We start from the raw sequence: 15,070 nt of genomic DNA, 5'->3' as shown, positions 1-15,070 counted from the left end.
AGCGTTTCGAGCCACCTGAAGCGACGCGAATCTGCTTTTAAATCGGATTACAAGACACGTGTGTGAGATAACGTAGATAAACATCGACGATCTCGATTACTTACTATCTTTGGTATCGCGTGTTCTCGAGGTGGAATTAAGGAATCCTGTTCGTAGCAAGAAGTTGGTCGGAGTATCAACATGGAGGACGACTTAAAAATGCAAACCTCCAAACCGGCCGCGCGAGCACCGGTGCTCGTGACGTAATTCAAGAGCGCCACGTGGAAGTCCCGAGGGATACGTCGTGCGAATGTTTAACGAGAAGTCTCGGTGAAACAGAGCGGCTTCGTGTACCCGCACAATTCGCCCGATGCCGCACATTCGCGCGGTAAGTTGCGCGCAAGCCAGCCGAAGAAGGGAGGAAGGGCGAACGAGCGAAGTCGGGGCGAAAGACGGCGGGGAAGATAGTGAAGTATTTCTACGCGTATGAATGTTTCAAGTGCCGGCAAAGACACGCTTTATTCCGCGCGCGCTCACGCCTCGAACTTTGGATTTTACGGGCGAAAAATTACGACTCGCGTTCAGCAGGTGCGATAAAAAGAAAAAGGAAGGAAAAAAAAAGGAGGAGGAGAAGGAGGAAAGAGGGAGGGAAGTCTATAAAGAGTGCGTTTCAGATCGAAAAGGGAAAGCCGCTGTAAAATGCAGAAGCTATCCTTCTCTTCCTCTGATTATATTCTTTCACGATTGCATAGTCAGAAAAAAATTAATTCTGGCAGGGTTTCCTCGAACCGTGAAAAAGCCGATATTCAAAATTGAAAAGCTGAAATTGAACGGAACATTCCGATATTATTTTTCATTTCGCGCGCGCGCGCGCGCATGCGAAATAATGAGATCTGACAATTTCCGCCGCGTTTCCGATGTAATATAGTAACGTTTGTACACACATATATATATATGCAACATTATAAAATAACGTATACATCGATAAATATATTAACATATTAAAATATAAATACATACATGCATCAATACATTAAATAAATATATTAATGTGTATTAATACATATATTAATGTACGAATAACTCGTCATTATAGAATTATTAGAACCGATGGTTGATTCGCGTTTGTAAGAGAACCGACGCGCCAAAAAGTCGTAAAAAAGGAACCTCGTTCTCTCGTCGATGAGAGAGTCCGAAAGTATCGTGGAGACCTGAGGAAAGGCCAAATTGTTTATTTCCGATGCTGTAGCGGATGCTGCCTTTTATGAGAGTACGCAGTGTTGTGATGTTCCGAAGGACCGACATGATCCTCTCAAGGTTGGTTCCTACCGACATCGGTAATATCTCGACATTAACTCAGCGATTCCCAACCGATGTTTCGCGATATCCCGAGGGCTCTCTTTGAGATATTCCGGAGGATGCGCGGTAAAAATTCTATAACGGCAAATTTCATTTCCCTTAAGCGTAATAGGCCGTCTGTGTGTACCTGATATCTTTTCAAGACGGAATGATTTTCAGACGCTTCGGTAGATCGCAACGAAAAAATCATTGATCGAAATCTCAAGCTCGGAAAGGGAAATTAATTAACCGAGCAGAAGTAAAATGCGATTCCCAATCTTCCAGTTCCCCTCATTTCCTCCGAAAAACTCCGATTTTCAATCACGTTTTTAGTTCATGATGCTCTCGATACGAACAACAAACGTTTCGACAATCGTGTCGTGTTTCAAACATCCGGAGATGTTTTATGACACACCGAGTTTCGTCATTGGAAACGCTGAAAACATTTTGGCGACCGAAGGAGATTGAGGGTCGCTGCCTGAAACGAGCGGTCTTCCTCCTCGTTTCAGATTGCGACCATCGTCGTGAAAAAAGGAACAATGCGTGGCAAAGTAAGGGACTCTGGATTAACTGTTGTACATGCAGAAAATTTTCATGGAATAATATAGCATACTATAATAACATAATTTACTGTGAACTTGTATTGCGCGACTGGAATATATTCGTAGTTGATATTTATAGTTATTTTCGGCCTCAACTATACTTCTTATGATCTCAAGCACAAAAATAACAGTGACAACAATTATGTAAGATTATTATCACTGACATTGTAACATCATTTGTTAGAAAAAATTATTCTCCTGACTATAATTCTTTCGTTATAATGATTATAGTACCAAATATTTTTCTCTCACAGAACGAATCAATCCTCGGTCTTATTCCGCGACGGCGGATTGTATCGTGCTTGACAGTTTTGAATTCAATCCCACGGGAATTCACTTTGATTCTCCTCGTTCTCACTGATGATAATGAGACCGTATTCATATCGGACGATCGGCGATGTCGTCGGGTGCGCGCTAACTTTTACGTCGAAATGGTCGCACGGCCTGAACGAGATAAAAACAGAGAAAGGGGGGAGATACAAGGTGGAAGGAGAGACGCAAAGCGCGATAATCGGGAGCTGATGACGCGGTATCGACGTCGATGCGGGCATCGACTTCCAGTACAAGCAGATGCAGCCTGACTGGAAATTACCTTACGTAGGCCACGAGCCGGCCCTACCGGATCCCTACCGACCGGCGTTCCAGTGCCAGTGAATCGAAACGATGTCATTCGATCGGGTCTCTCTTTGAAAACGCCGGCGTTTGCTCGCTATATGGACGACCGTTTCCGAAAAAATATGCGCACTATTGTTGGATAAAGTTTACTATTGAAATTAATAAGCTCGTCATTGATGAGGTTACGATGGGCCAGGAGATGAATGATGAACAACGTGATCTATTTAACGTTCGTATTCATTTATACAGACGTCACGAACGGGGACGTTACGCGTCGTGGGAGGTTCCGAGACGTCGATTTAAAAATACGATATCGAAGGACGCGCACGGGAGGGCGATTCGTCGTTGCATTGCGACGATTCACTTCGCTCGCATACGGCGCGCATATGCTCACCTCGACGCTCGAACCTCCTCCTCCTCACGGGAGGAGCCGCCAACTTTAGAGCCGGCAAGGAGACGTTCTATACTTGACCTTAATGGCGCCGCTCCAACGCGCCATAGTCGTGGCGGTGGTCCCCAAGGACCTACGACTCTTTTCCGATTTTAAATTCTTACCTCCGTCCTTACTTCGCCCCTCGCTCCGTTTCCGTGCCTTTAATTAATCCCTCCCCGCCCTCTCGTCATGTGTCTCGCGCGTTACTAACACGACCTTGATCCAAGGATCGGAACCGAAGAGCGATCGAAAGTATCGAATGCAACGACGATCGACAACGAGCCTTTCGATCCCTCGTTCGCGAATTGTTCGCGCCATGCAATAGGGATCAACAGTCGCACTGGAACGTGTCGATACCGGCGTAATCTCGATACCAGCGCATTAACCCGATACTCCAATCGGAATACGAACAATGGCTGGAATTTACGCTATTACTCCGGAAAGACGCACATCACGCGGAATTCTTGCACGGAAGTAGGTAGCTGGGTAGGTCGCGTCGGAGTCTCCACTGCAAACTCCGTTGCTCTGAATGAGAAATTCTTCCTATAAGATGCGTAAGCACGCTTCGCCTCTTCTCATCTTCCTTCTCTCTCTCTCTCTCTCTCTCTCTTTCTCTCTTCCTCTCCTTTACTCGTTACGCTCGTCCGTCACCGGCAGTGCATCGAGATATGAATTTTAACCAGCCCCTCTCCGTGAAAGCAGTAAATTTTTTTACACCGCGTTAACGCCGTTCCCCGTTCGCGCGCGCGTGTATTAAACATGCGGCATACGTAAGCCGATTATTGTTACTGTGAATAATCCCGCGGCGTGGCGCGAAATTATTTACCGCGCGATAATCGCGCGACGCAATTTACACCGTGCACGGGCGATATTTAATTGCAAATTATTTAATTCGACAGAACGCACAAAGGATCTCTCTCTCTCTCTCTCGTGTCCCCCGCTTCGAAAATTACCCACGCTGCCGCGACGCACACAATGATGCCCCTACCTGTATCGCTACTCGATATTTACATCCGGTATTGATATTTATATTCTCAAGTATTCGAGAGTACGCGCAGCCGTAGCGCTCGAGTAACTCCGGATCCTCGGGACGATCGTCGTCGGAATGAATTCCTGGAACTTTCCGGACGACGTCGCGTCTCGTCGCGCGGACAAATGATTTCTCATCGCCGTGGAGTCCGTTCGCAAAAGGCTTCCGGCCGGCCGCAACCGAGCGGATCGAACGAATCCGTACGAGCGCACCGTGAAATACCTGGATACGTTGTTGCTCTTGAAGCTGACCATTACTGCTTCCCCGCGCACACCGGTCGCCGGTTTTAAACACCACACCGCACTGTATCCGAGCGCACGAACGCCTCACTCCGCGGGGGAGGTGGTGCTACCGGAAACCGCCGACGGGGAAAAAAAGAAAGGACGAGGGTCGTTCGGCGCGCCACGTGCAGCACGGAATACCCGAGCGAAATAACACACATCCTCCCGAGCCCGCGTTTCCGGGCGTACTGACAAGCAGCCACGCTTCGCGTCGGCTCTGCCCCTACTTCTCGCAGCACCCGCTTCCCCTCTCTTCTTTCTTCCGCCAGCGCCGCCGACACCGTCTACGGTGGGCACTGAGTCCCTTCGAGAAAGCTCCTTTTTGCGTTTTCCAAATTCGGCGAAGCCGAAAGTAACGACCGGTGGAACGTTCGAGCCACCGACGTGCCTCGACGCAGACGGATCGTTCGAAGAAATCTCGTGGGACTCGAACTTTTATTAGCAGAATTCTGCCGCAGACGATGCGTGCTGTTGTTACACGACAGGTGTCCGTCGATATAACAGTCACGTGCGATATCCGCGCGCGGGACACCGGTACGTCCGAGTCATGGAAAACAATGCTGATTATATAGTATGCAATTTATATATGCTTTGTGATTCCATTGCAGCAGCGCGACGTGTTTAAAATGTGCTTCTTTTAAAGGAATATTTATTTATTACGCTATAATTTTAATTAAAATATTAACTTAGTACTACGATAATGCCGGATTAATTGCGTTCTCTCTCCGGCAAAATAAATAGCAATACTGGTATCGGATATACTTTCACTTCTAGTAAATATTTGTTAATGAATATTGGAATAACCGTTTTACTCGGATCAAGTAAATATTATTTGAATGGTAGCATGTTTTTTTCAGTGTAGAAAAGAGTCGAATGTTGGATTCTATATCAGATAAACTCTAAGATTGGTTAAAATCACAGCGACGCAAATAAACACAGCTTTATAGCGCGAATTTCCAGAGAGAGGGAAAGAGAGAGAGAGAGAGTCATGTAGCAACGAGCGCTTAGATCGTATTTTCTCGCGTTCTGCGGTATAATATTACAAGATTTTTTCACGGAGAGAATAAACGCGCATGCGATGTTTTATTAAAAACTCGGAAAGTTAAGTCGACTTCAAAGAGAAGGAGGAAATTGTTGAGTCCGCTCTTGCCGCCGCCTAGTAAATGCGCCTCTTCCGCCGTCTCTTGCAAGTGCATCGCCTTGCCGTCTCTCAAATGCATCCTCTCGTCGACTCTCGCCGACGCAGTAGCGGATATCTACGTTCCGGCGCCCTGCGCAGATCCCTTTGTCCGGATTCCACATTTTTGCTTCCTTCGATATATCGCACAATTGTCTCGCTATAATTCCCTTCTTTTTCTCTCTCCCCCCCCCCCCTCTCTCTTACTCTCATTTTCTCTTTCACTCTTCGCCCTCGCTCTTGTCCTCTCGCTTGCTCTTTAATTCCATTCGAGAAGAGAATATTCTTCGACCTCCTCTTCGAATGCCAGCGATTCTACAGTTACACGCAACGGGTTTAATGCCAAATATACATCACTGTCCGTAGCAAAACCGGCATATCTCCGCCTCCCGCGAATGCAACCATCCGCCGTCTCATAAGTGCGCATCGTTTCGCAGCGCGTCTCGCAAGTGTGCATCATTCATCCCGCCGTCTCTCGGAAGCAACGTTTAGGGAGTCTCGTAAACGCGTTCCGCTAGCCTGTGGGTTACCATCCTTTCTTTCAGTGTCCCCTCTCAATCCATTTCTGAATCCGTCAACCGTCGTGGCTCGACGTTACGTTCGACCTCGTATACGTACGTACGTACGTGTAGCGCGTGTTTCGCACAGACAAATTGCGCGACGAAAATTTGAAAAGAATTTTTAATCGCTCTGGAGGGAAGGAAGAGCCGAGGGCTAAACCGAGTCACATAACATGTGAATTCCTCATCGTGAAGTTCAACGCGAGTTGAAGCCTTCATCTCTCGAGATTCCGTGCAAAACGAACCGTCTTCAAGTTAATATGAAAAAAATGTCAGGTTATTCGTTCCAAGCGCAAAGTAGATCCATTTTCACATGATTACTATCTCAATATTGAGCCAATATCTCAATATTATTGTTTAGTTATAATCTATCGTTTAACAGTCACATTGAGAAATTTCGTGTCTTCTGCACGTAGAATACTAGATTTCGTTTACCGATAGAATAAGCATTTTATTGTAAATATATTCAGGCTTTTCTACTGTGTTCTCTCTCTCTCTCTCTCTCTCTCTCTCTCTCAGATAATAATTTTCAAAATAGATTAAAAGGGAAGGGCAAGGGAATTTTCTTACTCGTCTTACCAACAAATTGTCTCTTATTTTCCATGAAGGCGATTGCCAGCTGTTGGCTAATTTAACGATCCATTACCTTAATCAGAATTTGATGAAAGCCGCCCTTATTCTTCTCATTATCCTCCTCTAAAATTCATCGAAAACAGTCCGCTTCGATAATTTCGTGCTGATTCGCCCGGCGAGCCCGGAGATCCGGAAGAAAGGGTTCTCCCTCTCTCTCGTCTGTATTAGTCGAAATGTGAAAAATAAATTACGACGCGGGAGATTAAGGTTCGTCCGAAATATAACACGGAACTATGTATCTAGGGAAGAAACTTCATTTCCGCGTTCGTACGAGGGACACGGATGGAACGCGGGTAACGAGATTCTAGGATGGGGCGCGCGGAAAACGGCGGCGCGGAATACCGTGGCGCCGTTATTTCATGCGGATTTTGACGTAACGTTCGTTACGCTTAAGCACCCGGTTCTTCTCGCTCGCGTATGCGGCGGCTACGGAATCTCTCGATTGAACTTTCGCATCACGTCCGTACGTTTCAGCCTTCGAGTTCCTACGTTTCCTCTCTTCCTCCTCCTCCTCACTCTCTCTCTCTCTCTCTCTATCTATCTCTATCTTTCTCCGGGAGCATCAGCTTTTCGACGCTTCTCTCAAAGACAACTCCTTCAAAACTATTAGCTATCGTGCCCGCTAAAGTCTTCGGGTTAACCGTTTCGAGAGAGAGATACGCGGTGGTCGTGGGAGCCCGTCGCGCAATAACGCGCGTCTAAGACCGCCGTGAGATTATGACTCAGAGAGAATTCGTAATCGCGCGGTCCGCTGATTTCGTCAAGAGAAACTTCAAACGGAAGGAACCTATTTGCCGGCGACAGGCGAAAATAATTCAGCCGTCATTAATGTCGTCGCGATTCCTCTTGCGCCGCGTGCACATGGCGTTCTTTCATCCGGGATTACCGCTCGTCTGAAAAGTACGCGCGTGCGTAGGCTGAAATCATCGCGCGACGTTCCCCTCCTTCTTATTTTCGGAAAGAAAAAAATGTTTCCTCGTGCCCGCGTCCATAGTCGCTAATGCGTGAAATTTTTATCCCGTTAATAGAGATGTCCTCCTCTTTTTTCCACCTTTGCTCTTTTATTTTCTCCTCTCTCTTCTTTTTTCAAGCAGCAGTCTCGGCCAGAGTAGGAGAATTTACGCGTTTCTGCGCGCAACTCCATTTCAGTCACGTTCCCGGACGGGGAATGTAACGTAACATAACGACGCAGTTTTTCAAACTATTTTACGATAAATGGAGAGAGGGAGGGGCGCCGAAACGACGCATACGCTGGTATACCTGTTGAGAAGTTCGGAATGACAGGTAAAATGGGCAGGTATACGGATCCTTCCCTCTCTTTATTTTCCCGCTATTGTCGGCGATACTCGAGAGGATCAACCATTTGCATGGAGGCTTCTGCAGGCCAGCGGTACACAGAACGACGTATTTTTGTCCAGCGGCTGTTCACAGTTGGAAGTACAAGTGTCGAGGATCTTCCAAGGCTGCCATCGGCCGCGCCGTTTTATCCCTCCTCGCGTGATCCTCTTCCCGCAGCTTTGCGCTTTGCCACGCTCGAGATCGCTTCATCCGTCGTCTACCTGTCATTAATCCGCCTTTGTTCTCGCAACCACACAGGACGGATCCCATCCAGATCATTAACAATGAACTCCTCTATTCGCTCGCACGCTCGCTCCCCGAAATGAAATTACGAAATTACGCAAGCCGTCGGGAAATGGTGAACCGTGCCATTTCCACTTAACCCGGCGAAGGGCTAATTTTTAATCTGTCGCGAAAAATTCACCTCTCCAGATCCGGCGTGCATTATGAGAGCGCACGCGCTAATGTCCCTAACCCCTTTTTCCTTTAATATCGAGTAATTACCATTAATATGTAAAACAAAAAAAGTAGCGAGTGGTGACACCACGGTAGAAGAGCGGTCGACAAATCTCCCCCCTCCTCTCTCTCTCTACTTCTTTCTAATATCCTCCACCATATCGGCCAAGCTCAATATCGGCTACCGTTCAACTCATATCGCCGGCTTTCTGAAAAAAAAAAAGGAAGGAAAAAAGAGATGACCGAAATTCGATATCTCAGGCAAGGGGCGAAGAAGCCAAGCTATTCACGTGACGTGCATGTGCGCGGGGCGTGTTTGGAATTTCAATGGGAACTCGCCGTGGAAAACTTTCGAGCCATGTGACGGCGCGACGGGAGCCGCGTGAATGGTCAAAAGGGCGCGCGAACTGCCGGGACACCGGGTATATATATATATATATATATGTATATAATATATATACAGGGGTGCAACGTGCAACGAACTATCAAAGTGTTCGTCGCCGGGAACGGGTTGTTTCGAAAGTCGGCCGACGAATTCGCGGCGTGGATTGCACGGCAAGCGGGATCGAATTTGCGTAGATTCCGATTTCCTCCCCCGCCTTTTCGTGACCATCGAGTCGAAGTTTGCCGTCCCGTTGCCATTATTTGGACATTACCACGTGGGATGGTCATCCAAGTTTGCCAATGTCCCGATGACTTCTGTATGGCAAAAGGATATGACAAAGGGCAAATGCGTGTGGCAGCGACAGATTCTCAAAAGAGAATCACATCCGGAGGGAAGGAAACTTTGGACGTGCCAAATTGTCCGGACCGAACTATTCGTAGCAGTCAGTTTTGGTCTCAATGGTAGATGGGAATGATTTTGTTGCTCCGCCTGTTTCCCCCTGAATGACCGTGAAGTTTCTTCGTCCCAGAATGCAGTTCCCGGCGCTGCGCTGTCGCGATCAAACCGACCTCATTGTCAGTTGGTCGGGTGGACAAAACAACGGATTATCGAAGTTCCAATTGTCCGTGTACGCATACACATAGCCGTAAACTAAGTTTCAATAAAGCTTTAACATCTGTTAGATCGAAACCCATTGGTCTTTCTAATCGCTCGTATCGCGTCCTGGATATGTGTATGCATTACAACTGTTGATTATTCGATTAACCCGTTCGTTAAAGTTCGTGGCTGGCGAAGTAGGCAGAAAAAAAAAGCAAAAATTCGAAATAGAACCGCGGAGTGAAAGAGAAGAACATTTCTGGCGTAAAAAGCACATTGCAAAAATCAATTTTGCAAGAAATTATAAACAAACTAGAACAACATACGCGCTACGAGCGCGTTATTTAACTGATTATTGTATGGAAAAAATTTCAGTTTATGTAACTGAATGAACATTATACGAATAAAATAATGATATCTGCACTGTACTGCGACTGAAAACACCCGTTTAAATAGCTAAATTTAACTATATTGAATGTATTGAAATTATTGAAAATATTGGACGTACAGCTCAGTTAAAGCTTAGTTAATAGCGTATTCGATTTATTATTGACTCGATCCAATTGAACGGAATTCAACTGATCGCCAGGACCAAAATTTAAATTAAAAAGGAATTAAAATCTAAATAACAATTAGAAACAAATTAAACTAAATTAAAGTAAAATCTTAATTACTATAACGATGTTGAGTTGGGTCGAGTTAGCAAATCGAGTACGTTATAAGATAACTGAAAGCAATTGACTGTCATATCATACGCTGAAAAAAGAGATTAAATAAAAAGAATTAGATCTCGGGATTACGCAAAATCTCGGGATTACAAATTTTGTTGCACAAGCTGCAATCATGTCAGATCGAATAAAAAAACGAGTTGGATTAGCAATCTGATGTATTTGAACGATAAAATGTAGTAGATGGTAAAAAGCTGATGAAACTGAAACGTAGTTATATATACGATGCAAATGTTCCCTCAATTACCGGAAGGTCGATCTAACTGCGTAATACGAGTAATTCTACCTCTGGTAGGAACATGAAGTAAATCAGATAATAAATACGGCCAGATATATGTTGAGTCAGCTTTACGATCGCTTCATTGAACTAAATTTTGAGCTTGTTTTACACCAACCAGAGATTAAAAGAAAATTTTCCTGAGAGAATTAGAACATTTAATTCGCCATGTACAATTCTAAAATTGATTTCGCTCAATTCAATTCGAGCTGTTTTGATTTTATAATATATTATTTATTATTTTATGGTATATACGTTGAGAGAAAAATATTTAAAAAATAAAAAAAAAAACATTTATTCGATGGGTATTAAATAACATATCTACTTAAATTTAAGTTCTTTTATTTAAATAGAATCAACAATTGCTGTTAAGCAAAGCTAGGTTTAAGAAAATGTACATTTTCTTCTTTGAAAACAATCGTTTCTCAGTGTATAAAAATATGTATATCGTTGTACAAGTAAAAATGTGATTAGTACCCACCGAATAAATATTTTTTACTTCACAGATGCATTTTCTCCCTCTGTAATATTGTATAGTATTGCATCCAAACGCGCGCGCGCACGCGATGGGAAAGATTGGAAAGACTAGTGGGTTTCGGCCTGCTAAAAGTTAAAGCTTTATCGCGGCTTATGCGCACGTATACTTTGGATTCGCGTCAGAGTGCTCGGGTTGATCTCGCGTTCCTCTATCGCGAATAATTGACGGAATAATTCGCCGAACATCGACGTGAGTTCCCGCGTCGCGAAATCGTTCTGTCTCCTCGCGCACACAGCGGGTACGGAGAGCTGAGAGCGTAATCTCCGTGACAAGAACGAAATTCAACTCCGCGGTATCATTAAGTCGCCGTTCCGCAAGTTCCTAAGAGGCTTAAGACGAACATAAAGGTGACGTTGTCGGAGGAGGCGACGACGGTTAACGAGATTTCCGAAAACAGAGACCTTAAGCGGCACTTACCATGGCGAGGCATATACGAGCAAATTTAACATTGTCGGTCGAGTAAGCGCGATGCACCACCGACGGTGTCCGTAATAAACGTCGCAGGTGCGAAGTTATAATCGTTCCGGCGATAAAATCCGCGAACTTCGACGGTTGCGAGGCACACCCCGCTCGTCGTCGAATTTATGGACCGCGCTGCATTATTGCAGATTAAAACAATACTACCGCCACATTCCGCCTACACAACGGCGAATTGCCCGATGGATTGTTAGTTAAACTAAAGTTTGATAAACATCGCCCCGGTGCCTGGTGTGCATGCGTGTGTGTGCGCCATCCGTATTATTTAATAACGGCGCCGCAGTCATAAATTCCCACGCTATGGTTAAAAAGGACAAAGGTTGCCCTGTAAAAAGTTCTCGCGCCCGCGTTACCGCCCGTCTCATTTTTATTTGGCCATGCGCGGCTAACTGTATAATCCAGACATATTTTATAAAGAGCATTTGAATTCCGGTTGCGTTCTCTGTACGTCTGCGTGTGGATAAGAATAGAAATAATACTTGAGACAGATAATTTGCAAAATTTTTCGAGAGAAAGAGAGAGAGAGAGAGAGAGAGGATAAATCTCTTAATTAACCCGATGAATGTCAAGTGCACAAAGGAGGAACGTTTCGAGGAAGACAAAATCATCGATGAAGACAAAAACATTCTCGAGATACGAGCGGAATCGTAAGGAAGAAAACCACGAAGGGAAGCCGGAACACGAAGCACGGTGATAAAAGGAGAATTTTACAAAGTTCTCTCTTGTCCGCGTTGTTGGCCTACAACGTCGTAATACTTGTTCTTATCTTGCCGACGTAGGAGAGGAAGATCCTCTCCTTCAGCTTAGCACACCGAATTCTACCCGGATTACTCGGTGTACGTGGGAACGGACGCACGAACATGCACCTAAATCTCAGTACTTTGTTACTGAACGCTCACTCCGTTTCTAAATACAGCTTAAAAGATTCGTTAAACTTTGTGGAGGTTCCTTTGTAGAAATAAATATCCATACAAACTCCTTTCCCCCAGTTTTGTCTATGAACTCTCTTTGACTTATGTTCTATAACCTAACGTATGAAATAAGCGCGGATCGATTCTTTGGTTACTAGCGAATAACGTAGCGCTCACTTCTCCTAATGACTAGATAATGACAATAGTTCAACAAGTTCGCTGATAGTTAAAAAAAAATAACAGTTACGAGATGAAAATTCATAATTAATTATTAGACAATAATGCAACGCTTACTTCTGCTTATCTAAGATTTTTCTGAAATAACGTACTCCCAATTTTGAATTACTATCTCATTTTTAAATGCCGACGGCGTGTAGTAACTAAATTACGTATTTTAGAACAGACATCTACTTTATCATATTCGATGGATAGTTAGACAACGGCTAGAAACAGCACAAAACTGATTTTACATTTTAATGAATAATTAGCAAGTAACGAACTAGTAACGAGCGGGGAAATTTAATCTAGCCTGCACTTACTTTCATCTAGCTATCTATTAACTTTCGACTCGGGCCAACTAGGTGTATTTCTACTCGGGCGTGCTAAACAACTCAATACAAAGTTACAAAAAACAACAACGTCATGTTTTAATAAGAATATGAACGCACTGTCAATCTTAATAAAAAAGAAACAAGCGAGAAATCGAACATTTTAAAGGATAGCGTACAGCATCAGTTTTCTAAGATTAACGTGGATAATTAAGGTTTTTGTTTACGGGCCAATAGCGGCACGATAATTCGCGAATATCCGCGTGCGCGCGGAAACCGAATGGCAATTCAGCCGGATTCTTCGTTGAAATTTCTCGGGACGGAACGGGGCGCCCGTATTTATTTCGCGCGGAAGTTCGGGAAGCGTAACGGCACCGAGCGCAGTAAAGTGCGCACCGTGCGGGAGGGTAAAGGGCAAACGAGATTCCCAACTTCTCTCTGAATTCGAGAGGGAGAGAGAGAGAGAGAGAGAGAGAAAGAGAGAGAAGGAAAAAACGTAGGCGGCCGGAAGGCGGGATCGCGTCGCATCCGTTCGACCCGCGACTCTTTCCGCGACAAAAGCTGCAAAAGTTCTTCCGCTTAGAATTTCCTCGAACGAGAGGTCGACGAACGTAACTTTTCTCCTACGTGCGCGCGCGTATCACAGCGGATAAAAAGAAAAAGAAAAAAGAAAAGAGAGAGAGAGAGAGAGAAAAGATGGATTTATCCCCGGACGATCCGAACCGCTCGCAGAAGATCGCGCGAGGACGCGGAAGGAACGGATCTCCAGATATTGTTCATCAATAATTTATTGCACGGCAAAGCGGCGGCGAGCTACATATCAACGAGCTACATATCAACGAGCGAGCGAGGTACGCGTGACGAACGCGAAAATAGAAAAATATTTCGTCCGACGAGATAAATAAAAAAAGAGACAACTACGGTGGATAAACAAATGAATACCGGAATAGAATATGTCGCGCGTACGATGTTTTAAACATCCATACATTTGCTTAGAGAGGATCTCCGATCTCCTCTGGCATATCGAGTATATCGGCAGCGTTTCACCAGCATTTGCAAACTGCACCGGGCGCGCGTTTCACGTAGTCGGAAATTATCTCCCGATGCGCGCTCGCCGGAAGGAACGGAGGGAAGAACAATATTTGCTACCTCGAGAATACAGAATCCTCTGTTTCTTTTCTTCTTCTTCTTCTCTTTTTTTTTTTAAACGCGCTACAGATTCAAGTGTACTTTCTCTCGTTGATCGTCCATGCAGCATTCCAGCTGTTACATCCGAATCCAGGTTACGTCTCTCTCATTTTTCCACGTCCTCGGGAAATGTCCGATCGTGTCTGCGGCAAGCGCTGCCGCGAATTCGCGGTCGGCGATTCAAGCGGGTGTATCCGGCCGATGGAGCTTTAGAAAAGGCGATTACCGATCGATACACCGCGGATATACTTTCGAACTTGGCGGCGGCTTACGGCCGAAGCAAGCGGTGTGGGCGTATCCTCGAGCAAGAAATGCATCCAGCCGGTCAGCCGCGATCAGAAACCGCGGGCAAATCGCATCGGAAGGAACGAACGTGGCGCAACGTTAAAAAAGGACGAACGCGGGCGGAAATTTCAATGGTCACGAAAGGCGAACGCGCCAAACAACGTTCCTCTCCTTTCATCCCCGGGTTTTTCACGAATCGAATATTCACGCGCGTCATCGGAACGCGAGGACTCGCGCGGCGTAGCGGACCCCGATCAAGAATAAGATTAAGGATAACGCGTGAGAATACTTGTTTAAATGTACAACATAATATAATTTCAATGCTTTCATTTTATTCACTTTTTTTAGAACCTTCCTTGTCCCAAAGACAAACTAGTACGTCGGTTTTGGCGCTTTCCCTTCCCTTTTCCCCCGGAAATCGTAACTGCATTATTAACAAGAAAGAAAGGGGGAAAATCACGCCGTTATGAAGTTGCCGCTGGGAAAAATGCAACGTGTAACAGTGTCACAGGTGACACGTTGTTCCCCCGGCTTTCATTCCGAGCGGCCTTCCTTTTTTCCCTTTCGGAGCACGTCACGTGGCTACGCGTCGAGGGGAAATCCGAGTACGCGGGTGGAAAGGGGATGGAAATGGAAACCGCGGCAGACGCGGCGGTAGACGGAGGAATCGGCCGCGGATATTCGAGGTCCGAGC

The 15,070-nt window shown here is 45.4% G+C and overlaps 1 protein-coding gene across 7 annotated transcripts in view; it reads right to left on the bottom strand.

The window, feature by feature from the left end:
• LOC106749041 overlaps window positions 1-4,322 on the bottom strand; it is a 116,270-nt gene extending 111,948 nt beyond the window's left edge. For 3 of the 7 annotated variants that reach the window (XR_001374809.1, XR_001374810.1, XM_014628087.1), the window contains exon 1: window positions 4,220-4,318. Coding sequence is in view for 4 of the 7 variants with exons in the window: in XM_014628087.1 (XP_014483573.1) it covers window positions 4,220-4,251 (32 nt within the window). In the remaining 3 variants the exon portion in view is untranslated. Of the gene's footprint in view, window positions 1-4,219 lie in introns of all 7 variants that reach the window. The other 4 variants (XR_001374811.1, XM_014628101.1, XM_014628112.1 and 1 more) reach the window with 3 other exon arrangements.
• Between the last annotated feature and the right edge of the window lie 10,748 nt (window positions 4,323-15,070).

Source organism: Dinoponera quadriceps, unplaced genomic scaffold, assembly GCF_001313825.1.
Source record: "Dinoponera quadriceps isolate SergipeBrazil2010 unplaced genomic scaffold, ASM131382v1 scaffold37, whole genome shotgun sequence".
Lineage (NCBI taxonomy): Eukaryota > Metazoa > Arthropoda > Insecta > Hymenoptera > Formicidae > Dinoponera > Dinoponera quadriceps.
This window is presented reverse-complemented; position numbering and strand designations above follow the sequence as displayed.